This window comes from Dermacentor variabilis, chromosome 2, assembly GCF_050947875.1.
Source record: "Dermacentor variabilis isolate Ectoservices chromosome 2, ASM5094787v1, whole genome shotgun sequence".
NCBI lineage: Eukaryota > Metazoa > Arthropoda > Arachnida > Ixodida > Ixodidae > Dermacentor > Dermacentor variabilis.
The window spans coordinates 44,594,773-44,607,788 of NC_134569.1; the positions used below are offsets into that span (position 1 = coordinate 44,594,773).

General features: G+C 50.1%; 1 protein-coding gene across 7 annotated transcripts in view; it reads left to right on the forward strand.

The window, feature by feature from the left end:
* The window catches only part of SNF4Agamma (SNF4/AMP-activated protein kinase gamma subunit), a 420,535-nt gene that overhangs the window by 284,394 nt on the left and 123,125 nt on the right, over positions 1-13,016 (forward strand). The window contains exon 1 of one of the 7 annotated variants that reach the window (XM_075680304.1): positions 10,732-11,407. The exons of the other annotated variants lie outside the window; for them this stretch is intronic. Coding sequence (XP_075536419.1) covers positions 10,978-11,407 — 430 coding nt within the window. The 5' untranslated portion in view covers positions 10,732-10,977. Of the gene's footprint in view, positions 1-10,731; positions 11,408-13,016 lie in introns of those variants that run through there. 7 annotated transcript variants of the gene reach the window in all.

Below are 13,016 nucleotides of genomic sequence, written 5' to 3' on the forward strand. Positions count from 1 at the left end.
TTCGCGGGCACGCGAGTTTGCGTGCGATAACGTGATTACGAAATTTTTAAGATTCAGCGCAGTCCTTTTGATAAAATTTCAGTCTCGATCATGAAAGCGCCTCAGGAGAGCAACTCTTTGCCTTTTGTGGTTACTTACTAGCCTTCTTTAGATAGACTAGCTTTGTTTGCAAATGATTTGTTCGTGTTCCTCGTTGGCGGTCACCCGGTGGATTTGCGATACAGAGCCACCGATGAAACGCGTGCGTGCTCTCCCGAAACCGTGTTCCGTGGTGCGTTCGTCATCGAGCGACCGCATCATATGTAATTGAGACGTATGTGCTAATTCGCGTGAGCTTTAAAGTGTGCGAAGCTTAAGATGCGGCGGTGGAGCACTCGCAAAGAAAACGCGTGGTCACCCGCCCGTTCCCTGGCTGGTTTAGTCGTCGCTCGTGCTTAGTCGTTTCCTCGTTCGTTCGCACGCTCGTTTAGTCGTTTGCTCGTTCGTTTAGTTCGCGCGCTCATATAGTCGTTCGCTTGCTCGTCTATGCCACTATTAGTTTCTACAGCCATTATGCCTAATTGAGACGCGCTTGCTGTAGGACTCTTAGGCTGGTGCGTTTATTTACGCAATGAGACAATAAATGGTGCACACAGACTTGTGAGTGCAAAGGCAAATCTGTAATGCATCTATGTGAACATAAACTGTTAACTTGCAACTCGAATGCCGTTTCATATCATTTTGACCTATGGATAAAACATCATTTCACTTGCCGCAATTTCGGCCGCGTCATGGTGGGGGGATTCATTGCGCGATCATGACTTCACTAATAAAGTCATGTCTCGCAAATGTTACTTCGAAGGGAGTGCAACCGTCCTGAATGCATGCACCTCAGTGCAACTCGGTTCGCGACAAGTACGTCACTTAGTAAACGGACGAACCAACGCACGATGAGGTGTTATTCGTGATAAGTCATTAACCTGAAAAAATTACTGAAGGCCACAGTGGTTTTGTTTGAGATTGAGTCAAGCATTGTTATCGCGCTCCCGCTTCGCGCACGAATGCTAAAAACTCATTTTGTTGTGTACGCACAGTGCCGACTCGATGATCGGCCGCGGTATTTCTGTCGGCGTTGAGACACGAGAAACATAATAGCACCAGCGCCCACCTTTGCGCGCGCTTAGATTGGCAAGCACGCACGTTGGCGGCACTGTAGCTTGTAATACACTTTCGAACCTCCAGAGCAGTGATCTCCGTCAGCCTTTGTACGTCACAGCTCATACGCGCCGCGAATTAACATGGTAAGGGCGACGCGGATTCTTTAGGCTGAGGGCTTGCTGGAAGCCAAGAGATCGTCATTCGATGGTAAACGTGTTATTTACAACCATTCGCAACAAGATCTTGCGACACGCCCTTGACAAATTTTGCGTACCTAATTGTAGGGCACGCGATAGATTCGCAGTCGTCAACGCACAGCGTTAACACTCCTTCAGATACTTTAAGAAATAGTTATCAAAAAATGAAAAAAAAGCTGCCGTTACCAAATTTGTACAAGCATCCGACTAGAAATTCTATGCTGTACACGTAGTTACGCGAAGCTGGAAAGCCAACGTGACCGCCTAAAGAGCACTGCCTTGCTATGCGTGCATTCACTCTGCGAAAGGTCGTCTGCTGCGCTCGAGCATCGTAGGCGGCGCCATGGTCGAGGAGGGAGCGTGAAAGAGAGGAGAAACGAGGAGGAGTGAAGGCGGAGGAGGAGAGTGGCACTACTTTACGAAGTTTCAGGGGCTTTATTGATTCTGGGCGCTCCGCGCCATCTGCGCAGGGTGCCGGCAGTTTCGGCGCACCGCTTCCGGTTCTTGGCGTTCGCGCTGGCGTTACGCGAGGCGAAGTTGTCCGCACGCTCGCGCGGTGGCGCCAGCTTTCTGAAGCGCGCGTTGGCGGCGAGCGGGAGTGTGCTGTGCGCAGTCGGAAGCCCGAGCGGCCTGTCGTCGCGCGGCTGATGTGCGTGTCTGTCATTGCATCGCTCAGGCCATGGAGGCTCAGGCGCACGCTTGCTGCTCCGAGCGGCGGGTGCTCCTGGATGCGAAGGCTCGAGCCTCGCGATTCGATTTCGTTTTCGTTTTCTGGCGCTCTTCGAAAACTGCCGAACACGGCGGTTTCGTCAAGCGTTCATTCGCCGGATTCGTATATGTTCAGGTTTGGCAGCGTTTATCATATGTTTGTCGTGCATTTTTTTCGTGCCTTTCGATTGCGCCGCTCCGGTTGCCTCTCCTTCGTTTGGCACATTTGCTCAGTTTATTTGCTCTTAGTCGTACAACGAGGAATGATTATTCCCACGAAGCGCATCATCGGCCGACAGACCGCGCACATTTCTTGAAAAGCGTTACGGTGTCAATGAGGTGTTTGAGGTCCTCGTGGCCTACGGCTCGTCAGCGTAGCATTATTATGAAAGTGGTTGCTTATAACAGGCCAGGAGTCGTCTTAGGCTTTAAATGCGCGCCACTGATTGATCGGTTCTGCCGCTTGTGCTATAGTCTGCGTTTTTAGCTGGGGAGCTGTCAAATAGGGTTGTCAAATACGTTATTTCGAAAAATTATAGCTCGTAGGAACTGTGTGTGTGTGTGTGTGTGTGTGTGTGTGTGTGTGTGTGTGTGTGTGTGTGTGTGTGTGTGTGTGTGTGTGTGTGTGTGTGTGTGTGTGTGTGTTAGCGTCAGCGAATGAGACAAGGAATTGTGGAAGGACATTTAGCTTGCAAAAGATGAGTTACTGTTAATGAAGGGGAGAAAGACGCTTTAGTGCACACTTAACTCAAGGTGCCAGCCGTGCTTTTCTTTTGCCTGCTTGGATGAAGCAGCTACCTAAGCCTGATTAAGCTTCTCTAGAAACCCGCGAATTTAGGTGGGGTCCAACATGCCGCGCTGTGCACGGAAATAGCTGCATCGATTTCCAGCCGCTTAGATGTCGGCAGTGTTCCGATTTAGAAGAGCCGCTCAAATTCCTCTCTAATGAAATATTTCCACGCCGCCACGAGCACAGAAAGAAAGAAAGAAAGAAAGAAAGAAAAAGAAAAAGAAGCAGGGGCCGTAATGAAGGCAAGGCAGGCTCCTTGGCCCCGTCAAGCTGTTCCCTTGCAGGTTTTAACCCAGGAGTCCAGCCGGGATATTTTCTGGTAAATAAAAAAAATTGAAAAATTGAATTGGATTTAACCGGGGGAAATTGTTGCTGTTTGCTTTTTGCTCTGGAGAAATGGCAGCGAAGATCAGAAAACGAAAAATCCGAGGGCAAAAAAGAAAAAAGACAAAAATTAAACGCGATCGTACACAGCCCTGATTTAGACCAGGAGTTTGGAGAAAGGAAAAAAAAAAAGATACTGAATTTCTTCTGTGCTTTGGCACGTAAGCTGAAACTGGACAGTGAATGTCAGGCTTTGTATGGCAAGCATCGCAGTGCATTCGTTAGTTTCGAGTTTTCCGTCGTAGTTGCCTTATAGACTCGGTTTCGTGCCGCAATAGCCCGTCGACGGGCACTTTTGGTCAAGGGCATGCATATACTACCAAATACTCAACACTCTCGCAGTCTTTTGCATTAGCGCCCTGGTCACTTTTTTTTTTCTTTCGTTTTTTTTCACGCTAACAACTACTCAGCGCCCGCAGTGTGGATGTAAACCGGCACAACAGGTGGAGCACATTACGAATGAATTATGGCGACCGAATAATCCGCTATAGATTGCCGTTTTATTTGCATGGGTGACTAGAATTGTTCCTTTCCTTTCGTTCTTTTTTCTTATGCGATGACCATGCTTTTTCTTACGCGGTACTAAATAAATCCTGCCATCATCCTGTCGCTAATGCGTTTTCTTTTTTTCTGGCAACAGTATCTTTTTTTTAAATTATTTACTGATGTCGAATGAACTTTGGCTTCGAAAACACTCAACGTGTTCAGCAGCGAGGCGCTGACTCACTTATACCGCAGAATTCTTCGCCCGTTTGATAAGCTTCGGGGCCATATAAAAACCCATGACGTGTATATCGTGGATGTCTTTCCGTTCAGAAGGGGTCGTTGCGTAACAAGAGCAGCGGCATATCCGCCAAAGTTTAGAAGCAGAGCTGGAAGACATCTTGGGCGCTTTCGCGGAGCTTCTCGCTATGCGGGGTCCCGCGTTCGCAACCCTTCACGACGACGCGCTGTTCCGTTGCGCAGTGCATATGCTTCTGCGCCCATGGTAACAGACAGTGTTGTATACCTCTGGCACTGCGCCAGAAAAAGGGAACTCCCGGCGATTTGGTCGCCGCATCAGCGTTGCTATGGCCGTGCCGGCTCGTTGCGACACGGAGAAATCAAATCGACATTTCCATCTTCGCTTTGCAGCCACTACAACAAAGCGTCTGCACCGCCCGCGACGATGTCGAAACCGGGAGATGCAATATAGCGCCGCACGCGCGCGACCGTCGGCTCTGTCTGATTATGTTCACGCGATTTTTCTTGTTTGCTCCCTTTCGACGTAAGACGCCATTACGCTGATCAGATACTGCAGAGGATAAGAAATAAGGGAGAGCCTGTGCCACGAACCAGCAAAGTTTCTTTTTTCTATCGTTTCTTTCTTCTGTGGTCATCCGTTTTGCTGTGGTGAGAGAGCCTTGCTGAATTAACGGGCACCCCGCTGACAATCAAGTCGGGCGCCGACTGTAGGTTTTGCTTTGGCTTCTGAGGCGTTCGCAAAAAAATAAGCGTAGCCTCTGTCTGGATCGAGTTCCTAATGTATTGGATCCACAGAGACTATTTTGGAAACGGAACCAGCGCAGCGAGAGAGAGAGATAGAACGAAGAGGGAAAAATAGGGAAGTTAATCGAGGACGTGCCCGGTTGGCTACCCTATACTTGGGGAGGGGAAAAAGGAAGAACAGACAAGGAGAGAAAAGAAAAATAATAGCCAGTCATTCGCAGTCAGTCGCAGAGGAATCTCCACTGTCACAAGCTCAGCGCGAAAGCATGGGACACAGCAAGGAGCAAGAAGACTTGGGAGAACCGAAAACTCGATTTTTATGTATATATATGTTTAGTTAGTCACGGCCTCGTGAAGCCAACAAACAATGTTGCCCAGGACAGTACGCAGATGCGACTAAACGCGGATGCGTCACATGCGGGTGCGCCAACATTTCTGGTCCCTTTGGAAGCTTTAACACGACGCGTGCGGGCCATGTGACTCCGCCGCAAAGGCGCCACTGCCGCTGCCCGCGAAAAAAGGCGGCACCGATGAAATTACCTGACTTTCAGATTTCGTGAGCAACAACATAGTTTTGCACATTTTAATAGACTGAGAATATTACAGCAAAGCTGTCCGTGGCTAGGGTCCCGGCATTTTTTCGTGTCCGTCACGTTGACAGAAAACCCAGGTGGGCCGATCCCGGTGGCGGTGCAGGGCCAGGAGCAATGGCTCACACCCCTGTAACGCAGAGGCGTGACGCTAACATGCAGCACAGCTTTCGTTTCAATACGAGACGCGCAAATAAAGACAGCCGGCAAGCCACATGATTGATGACGAGGCTAGCGCACTTCCGCGTTGATCAACGGACGTTGCCGTCCATCCCTCGCCTGTGTTCGCTCTTGTTTGTTTGTTTGTTTGTTTGTTTGTTTGTTTGTTGCAAATACCTACAGCGCCCAAGTTGGGCATTATCGTAGGGGGTTAATTACAAAGGTGTAAAATAGCACTTCGCGAAAAACAGCATCAAATCAGTTGTAGTACCAAAAATACAATCATCGTCATTAATTAGGAAGACAGCAAATCCATTGCCAAGTATAAAACATCCCATTATAAAATTTTTTACACAATGCATAAAACAATTCGCTGGGAATATTATTTAAAACAGATTCACGTAAAGTTCTTTGTGACGGATGGACAATTGGGTGCTTACACTATCTCATCCGGGAGCAAATACCATTCTACAATTTCTCGCGGAAAGAATGAAAACGTTAATAAATTTGTACGGTTTTGCTAGGACCTTATTTTCTTGGTATTCTCGCGTCTCTTCGACTGATAATGAGGTTGTTTTAAATGTATGTTCTCTTGAATTCCAGTGCTGCCGCAGTTAATGTTGTGTAAAAGCTTTAACCTGATTGTCATTCTGCGTGTGGACAGCAACTTCTACCCCAGATTTTCCCTGATTTGCGAACCTCTTATTGTGCAGTCGTACACGTCCGGGACGAGTCTTGCAGCTCTTTTCTGAACACGCTCTAACTTATTTTCAAGGACATTTGTGAAGGGGCCCCACGCCGCGCATGCGTATTCTAACGCCGACCTTGTAAGACACAAAGTTTCCTTCAAAGCTTTGGACGCATACTTGAAGTTTCGCGTGAAAATGTGCAAAAGGCGACACGCTTTAGCACTTGTTATGTCAACGTGGGATGTCCAGTCCAATGTCGTAGTTAAAGTGACGCCCACGTATTTGACTTCGTTAACGCATTACACTATAACGTTATTTAAAAAGTGTATGAACTAGACACATTTTTCTTTTTGTTCGTAGATTGAACATAACATGTTGCTATGTTCAAATCCATCTTCCGTGTGGCACACCAAGAACAATTTTTTTCGAGCTCGAACTGCAACACACTCGTATTTTCGGCACGTGACACAGGATGGTATACAATGCAATCATCCGCATACATTCTGACATTCGAAACGACGCCTTCACTTAAATCATTGATAAAAATGACGAACAGCAGTGGCCCAAGGACTGACCCTTGAGGCACACCTCATAAAACATTAAGCTTTCGCGACACCCCACGGTTCAGAACCACTTTTTGCTGCCGTTTGTTCAAATAATTTTAAGCCAACCGTAAAAAGAATCGAGAAGACCTAGAAATGGCAGTTTGTATAAGAGCAAGTTATGCGGGACTACATCAAATTCCTTTCGAAAATCAATGAAAGCAGCGCCTACCTGTGTACTATAGTTAACTCTGAGTGCAACGTCATTTATGAATTCAATAAGTTGAGCGGTACAGGATAAGCCTATGCGAAATCCATGTGGGTCGGGAGAAAAAAAGAAAAAAAAGACATGGTCATGAAGGTGCTTCCCTACTAAGGCCGGAGTAAATGACATGTTCCAATGTTTCATAGCAAACAGATGTCAAAGACAACGGTTCATAATTGCTTACCAACTCACGACAGCCGCTTTCAAATACAGGAGTTACATTCGCATTTTCCAGTCACTAGGTTATATTTGAGAATTTATTGACTTGGTAAATGATTCAACCAAAATAGGAGCGCTACTGTGGGAACAACGCATCAAGATGTGATTTGATATGCCATCTAGACCGTGAGCAGAATGAGGATTAATGTTGCACGATAGAGCCCTAATTCGAGCCTCATTTCAAATGATGTCATGCGTTTGAGTTAAGTGGTCGTTGTCGGAGACCTTAACGTGGACGTCTCAAAACCGGAAACTTAGCAGTGGTTCACCCACTTCGTGGAAGACTTTGGCCTCGGTTACTTCAACGATCCGATAATTAACTGCCGTACACGGATCATGCATCGATTTAACTCGTGGTGATGCTCGACTCACACGCGTCCCGTGATGTTGTTTTCCCCGCATCGCTCTCGCGCCTCCTGTAATACTGCTGTCGCACGACCGCTTTTGATCGCGATCAAGCTCGATCCGGATCGTGAAATTTTCGAGCGCGATTGGCTCCCTCGCACACCTTGCACACAGGAACCAATCGCGACCGAGGAATTCGATCGGGATCGGGCTTGATCGCGATCAAAAGTGCGCCGTGTGACACCCATATAATCCGGGTTCTCCTCGTAGCTAAGCGCTGGCGGCGGTCGGTGTGGTTGCAACATATTACGAGAGATGCCGCCAGTGTTCCTCTGCTAACGCCACCTAACGGCGAAGTTGCTTGGGCGCGAAGACTGGTCCTCTGGTTCGGGTTCGGGATGCGGCGCGGACGTTCTGCGCGTGCGCTGATCCATGTTTCTGCGAGACCGCCTCGTGAGGCCTAGGAGCAGGACGCTAGAATGGACGAACACGATCGTTCGAACACGCCACCGTTCGCATGACCGTACACGCGAACGACCAGGCGTTGGTGTCCAGCATGGGGCGAACGTATTCGCTCGATACCCAGTCGCAGTGAATCGGACTTCCTAGATTTGTCGCACGCCCATCGGCATGTTCTGTGGATAGTAAGTAGGCTAGCAGGCAATAGTGTATGAAAGGTGCAATAAATGCCCTTGTAATTGTTTGCACTACTCCGTTGTCATTCCATTGCCCCAAGAGCACGGGTGAGGCCCCCACAAACTTTGACCAAAAACATTTCTCAAATAAGAATGGAAAACGTCTGTGTGTATCATAGCGACTCCAAAGCAGTTATAGCAACCATTTCAATGTAACAATAATAAGTGTTTCGTAAACTGCATTTAAACGTGTGTCTGTGTCATATATGACTTTGAAGAATGATTTGCGTAATGGGCGCACAGCATGGGATCACTGCTTGACATGCTGCCCTACGTTAGGCCCAACATATAGCTTCGCTGACCAACCACCTTCACAGGAGGGAATCGACGGACATTTTTGAAAGCTACAAGGCGCGCGCTGTTAATGAAATGTTCAATTACTTTTGGTATTTGCGCGCTGTAAGGAGGTAATACCTTGTCTGAGCTACATTGGCGGTTGAATTTTGTAACGGCTACTTTGCATATACGGCACAGATAAAGATGGTGCATACATATACCTAAATATGTATGCATTGTGACGGCGACGGCAAAAATTCGCTGGCGGTCTCCATATAGTTGCTATCACAATAAAAGGGCAAAAAATGATATGAAAGTGAACGAAAAGCCTGATCGAGCCGAATCCGCATCGCCCGCGTTATATGCCGGCAGATGCTCGATCATTTGAGCTACACGGCGACGGACATAGTAAGGGGACACATACGCAGCTCCGCGTATGTGGCCCCCTTATACTGCGTTCTGTGTCTGCGCGCTCTACTTGTTCCGCTCCCAGAAACGCCGCAACAATCAGCCCAAGTCGCATCTCGCCGAGCCACGGTCTTGGAAACGAATCAGAAGATGAGCACCGGCTCCTCCCGAAAGATCTTACGTCGCCCGGCGACCGTGGCCCACCGAGGGGGCGCTTTTGCATCCGTTTTTTGCTCTTCCTCATCCTCTTGATGGGCTGCACAAAGTGGCAGCGGAGTGTGCGTTCTGGAGCAGCAGTGCTGTATGCGTATGCTGCGGCACTCCGCCAAGATTTGAAACAGGTACATTTCTGGCACAGCGTCCGCATGTGCTTTTTCTTTTTTTTTCATACGCGACACTGAGTTGAAGCGGAATATGCGTCCGGAAATTGGATGCGCGAGATGTGTTTGCGTTGCTTCGATTGCAACCATCGTAATGTCTTCGCCGCCTGATATATATATATATATATATATATATATATAATATTACAAGAACGATCGCAGCGGTTCTGCGTTTATAGCGTGTTAGTGCAAACGAAAGAGATGAACAAAGTTTGGCTCGACTGGACGGAGGTGGGTCCTTTGGAATGCACTGGTATTTTTTTTTTTTAATAAACGGCAAGAGGTGATAAATTTTTGTTAAAGATTTGACAATTTGGGGCTTAGCTGAAATCAACGTGTAACTTTACCTGCACAATTGTCTTTGATGTCACCTGTGTAAAGACCGGTGACTCTGAGAAGAAATAATCAAGAACTCTGACTGTGTAGCGTCCGGTCGCTGAAAGCTACCACCTGAGAGTAGAGCACAACAAAAGCGTTGATGATGCCCATTTGCGTGGTGCGTTTAACTTGACATTGTAATGGATTGAAGGACAGACGGTATAACGTACTTGTTTAAAAGACTCGCAAACGTTCTATTTCCTCACTTAGGATCGCTTTCTGAATTATCTCGTAAGGGAAAATTCCTCGCGATGCGCCACCACAGGCTGAGCGAAAACCGCTATCGCGGAACTCGACAAAATCGGCAGCTCAAGGAACTGCAAGAAGGTGTCTCCATTAAAAAAAAAAGGAAGAAGAAAGAAGGTCCCTACCGCGCTAAAGAGCGCAAGCCAAAATGTCATTTCTACACGTAGTTTTAAGCTCGATCAAGCAAGTTTGCTCTGAAGACTCAATTTCAAATTCCGGATTCACTAGCGCCTTTAGCCTGCTTCAACCGACAGGTATCTACATCGAGGGAACAACCTGCTATTTATCATCTGGTTACCAAACACCAGCTAAAGCATTGGTCTTGCGGCCGGCTTTCTCGTTCAGCGGGCCACGCCTCGGTTCCAATCCATAGGAAGACAGTGTTACATCCCCGAGAGAAGTCGAGCTTCATCTCGCTCGCAGGGGCGTGATGCGAGAAAGGACGCTCGTGTGCAGAGACCTCGGCGTGCCCACGTGACCATCACTAATCCAAAGCCCTCCGCGGCGGCGTCCCTCATTTGCATAATGCAGCTGTGGGACAAGAGATAGTGTTAATTATTATTAACTGCTCTTTCAAGCTTAATGCCGACGCGAAACCGCGACACGGCTCGCACGAATCGCGGTGCATTACGATGGTCTTCGGCACGAAGAAAGCAGTTGTGTAAACTGGGCGGGCGAGCAGCCAAGGAAAAAAGTAGCAGAGCGGAGAGAAGCAGCGCCGACGAGAGCGAAGCAGTGCCCCCTTCCTCCTCATTGTTCGTTCTCTTTTCTTCCCACCGCGCGGTGGTTGTGGAGTCGCTCCGCGGACGGCGCTCGGGGAGTCGGCGGCGCCGGCGACGGGCTTCTCCGCACCGCAGTCGGCGTTCGCGCCTCGATCGGTGCTGCGTGTCGCGGGGCTGCGCGCGCCGACGCCGCCGTCGGGCTCAGCGTCAACACACGCCGGCGCCGTGTGTGTGTGTGCGCGCGCGCGCGTGCCATGTGGTCGGCGTCCCTCGCGGGCTTCCCGAAGGCTCGCGCCACCGTCGCAAGTGGCTCGGAGCCACGCTGAGTCCGCACCACGTTGCGACCCGAGCGCAGAGCCATGCGGACCCTGGCCAAGGAAGGCCGGCTCCCGCCCACGCTCGAGGAGCCGCCCCCCGCGCCAGCTGCCGCAGCCGACGCAGGGGGCACCGTGCCGGCGCCATCGGTGCCTCCGCGGTCGGTCAAGGCGCGCTCGCCGTTCAGCCGGCTCACGCTGCACGCTACGGATGCCGGCGCGGCGCTGTTCCGCCACAAGTCTCCCTCCAAGTCGCCCACCAGGTCGCTCAAGTCCCCACCGCCGCAAGCCGCCCAGCACGCGGACCGGTCTCGCCAGCCGACGCAGCAGCAGAAGTCGCAGCCGTCGTCGCATCACGCGGAGCACGGCAAGGGTGCCCACTCGGCCTCGTCGTTCGCCCGCGGACTGCGCTTCCAGCTCAAGCGTCGCAACACGTCGGCCTTCGCGGGACAGCTGCGACCGGACCCGGGCCCAGGTCGGTTCAGCCGTGCGCCGCGGCTCATTCCGCAACTTCGTCGGTGCCGGAGGAGTTCAATGTCCGCGGCGCGCTATTGATGGTCCTCTGTGCGGCGCAGTTTTTTTTTTTCTTCAGTGGTATCGTGCAGCGAATTCTGTGGCGTCACTGATGGTCGCTGCGCTCACATCTTCGTATGTGTGCGTCGCTTCCTGTGCGCCGAGCCGCGGTGCCACGCGCGAACCCGCAGATATGCGTCTCCTCGCGGTGATGCATGTCATCGCGCGCTCCTTGACCGCGCACGCCTGCGGTGTACGATGCCGTCCGAAACGATGCACTCGTTTCCGTGCCTCCGGGATAGCCGCGCGCCCCGCCGGCGCCGGCAGCAGTTCGTCTAAACACCGACAGAGAAACGCCTCGAAGCTTGACAGTATAGCTCTCGCTGTCTTCGGTTCGCACTGCGGATTGCCTTTCGTTGCGCGGCTACGCGTCGCATTCTAGCAGTTACCAAATCTGAAGCACGTGTACGTCCCCCGCTTATTACACTTGCTTCAGAAAGTCCGTAGTACAGCTTCCGGCGAAACGCTTTTGGTGGTATACACATATTTCGATTCTACTACGAACGGGACGTTGTAGTTCTGTGTATGTGGCCTGTCGAACGTAATTATGAAAAATGTGTGCCGATCTCGCCGAAGTGTTTCCCTCAGGTCTTGCAGTTACTCTGATGCGTATATATACGCACTCCTTGACGGGGGTCCGCGAGCTTTCAGCATTTCTGCTTTTTTTGTCCGCGACTCGAGCACGAACTGTGATGGTATTCCGCACCGGCTTGCCAAGACGTTTCTTGAGGACCCTGGGCTGGTCCTCGTTGCTCGCTTGCTATTCTAGTAAACTGTACCGTACTGGCGTAAATGGCGCCGTGCCGAGGTGTGCGCTGTTTTCGATCTCGCGACCTTTAAAGCGTGCTTCGTTTATTCTGTCACGCATTACGCTGCCGTTTGTCGAGCACCTGTCGAGCTATGTACGTACACATAAGCAGAGGCTTATCTCACGGGGTAGCTTCATCCGTTAATCCTTCTTCGCATTTAATTTTTTTTTCGAATTGCATTTCAGCGTGTGATAATTATATGCTTCTTAACGACCGTATAGACGTTGCGGCAGGTTGTGACGACGTTGCATGCAAGAGCGCGAACCTTTGCACCCACAAACGTTTTCATTACACTAGTAGTCGCCTGAAGGGGATTGCCGTTGGTAGCAGCCTCCACCTATTCGCAATCGCTGACACTGTCTGGGGATCTTAAGAAAATCGGCATTGCAGACAGTTAGGCCGGACGCCTTGACTTGTAGAAGCAAGTCCGCAGATATGAGATGCCGCGAATTGTCGTTTGCACGTCAATACGCAAAGCGCTTCGTACATCGCCAGGAAGCGAGAGTGTCGGCGTCCACGCGTGTTAATTCGCATCCTACCCCTAGGCATTTCATTCGCTCTGGGGAACGTGAAAAACTCATTGGCGCGTTCGCAGCCGATCGTTGCGGCTCACGGGTATAATTACGCAAGGGATTGAAGCGCACACTCTTGGCACAGCCTTGTTCTTTGTTTACCGCCTTCGCGATCGACATTACACTGTAT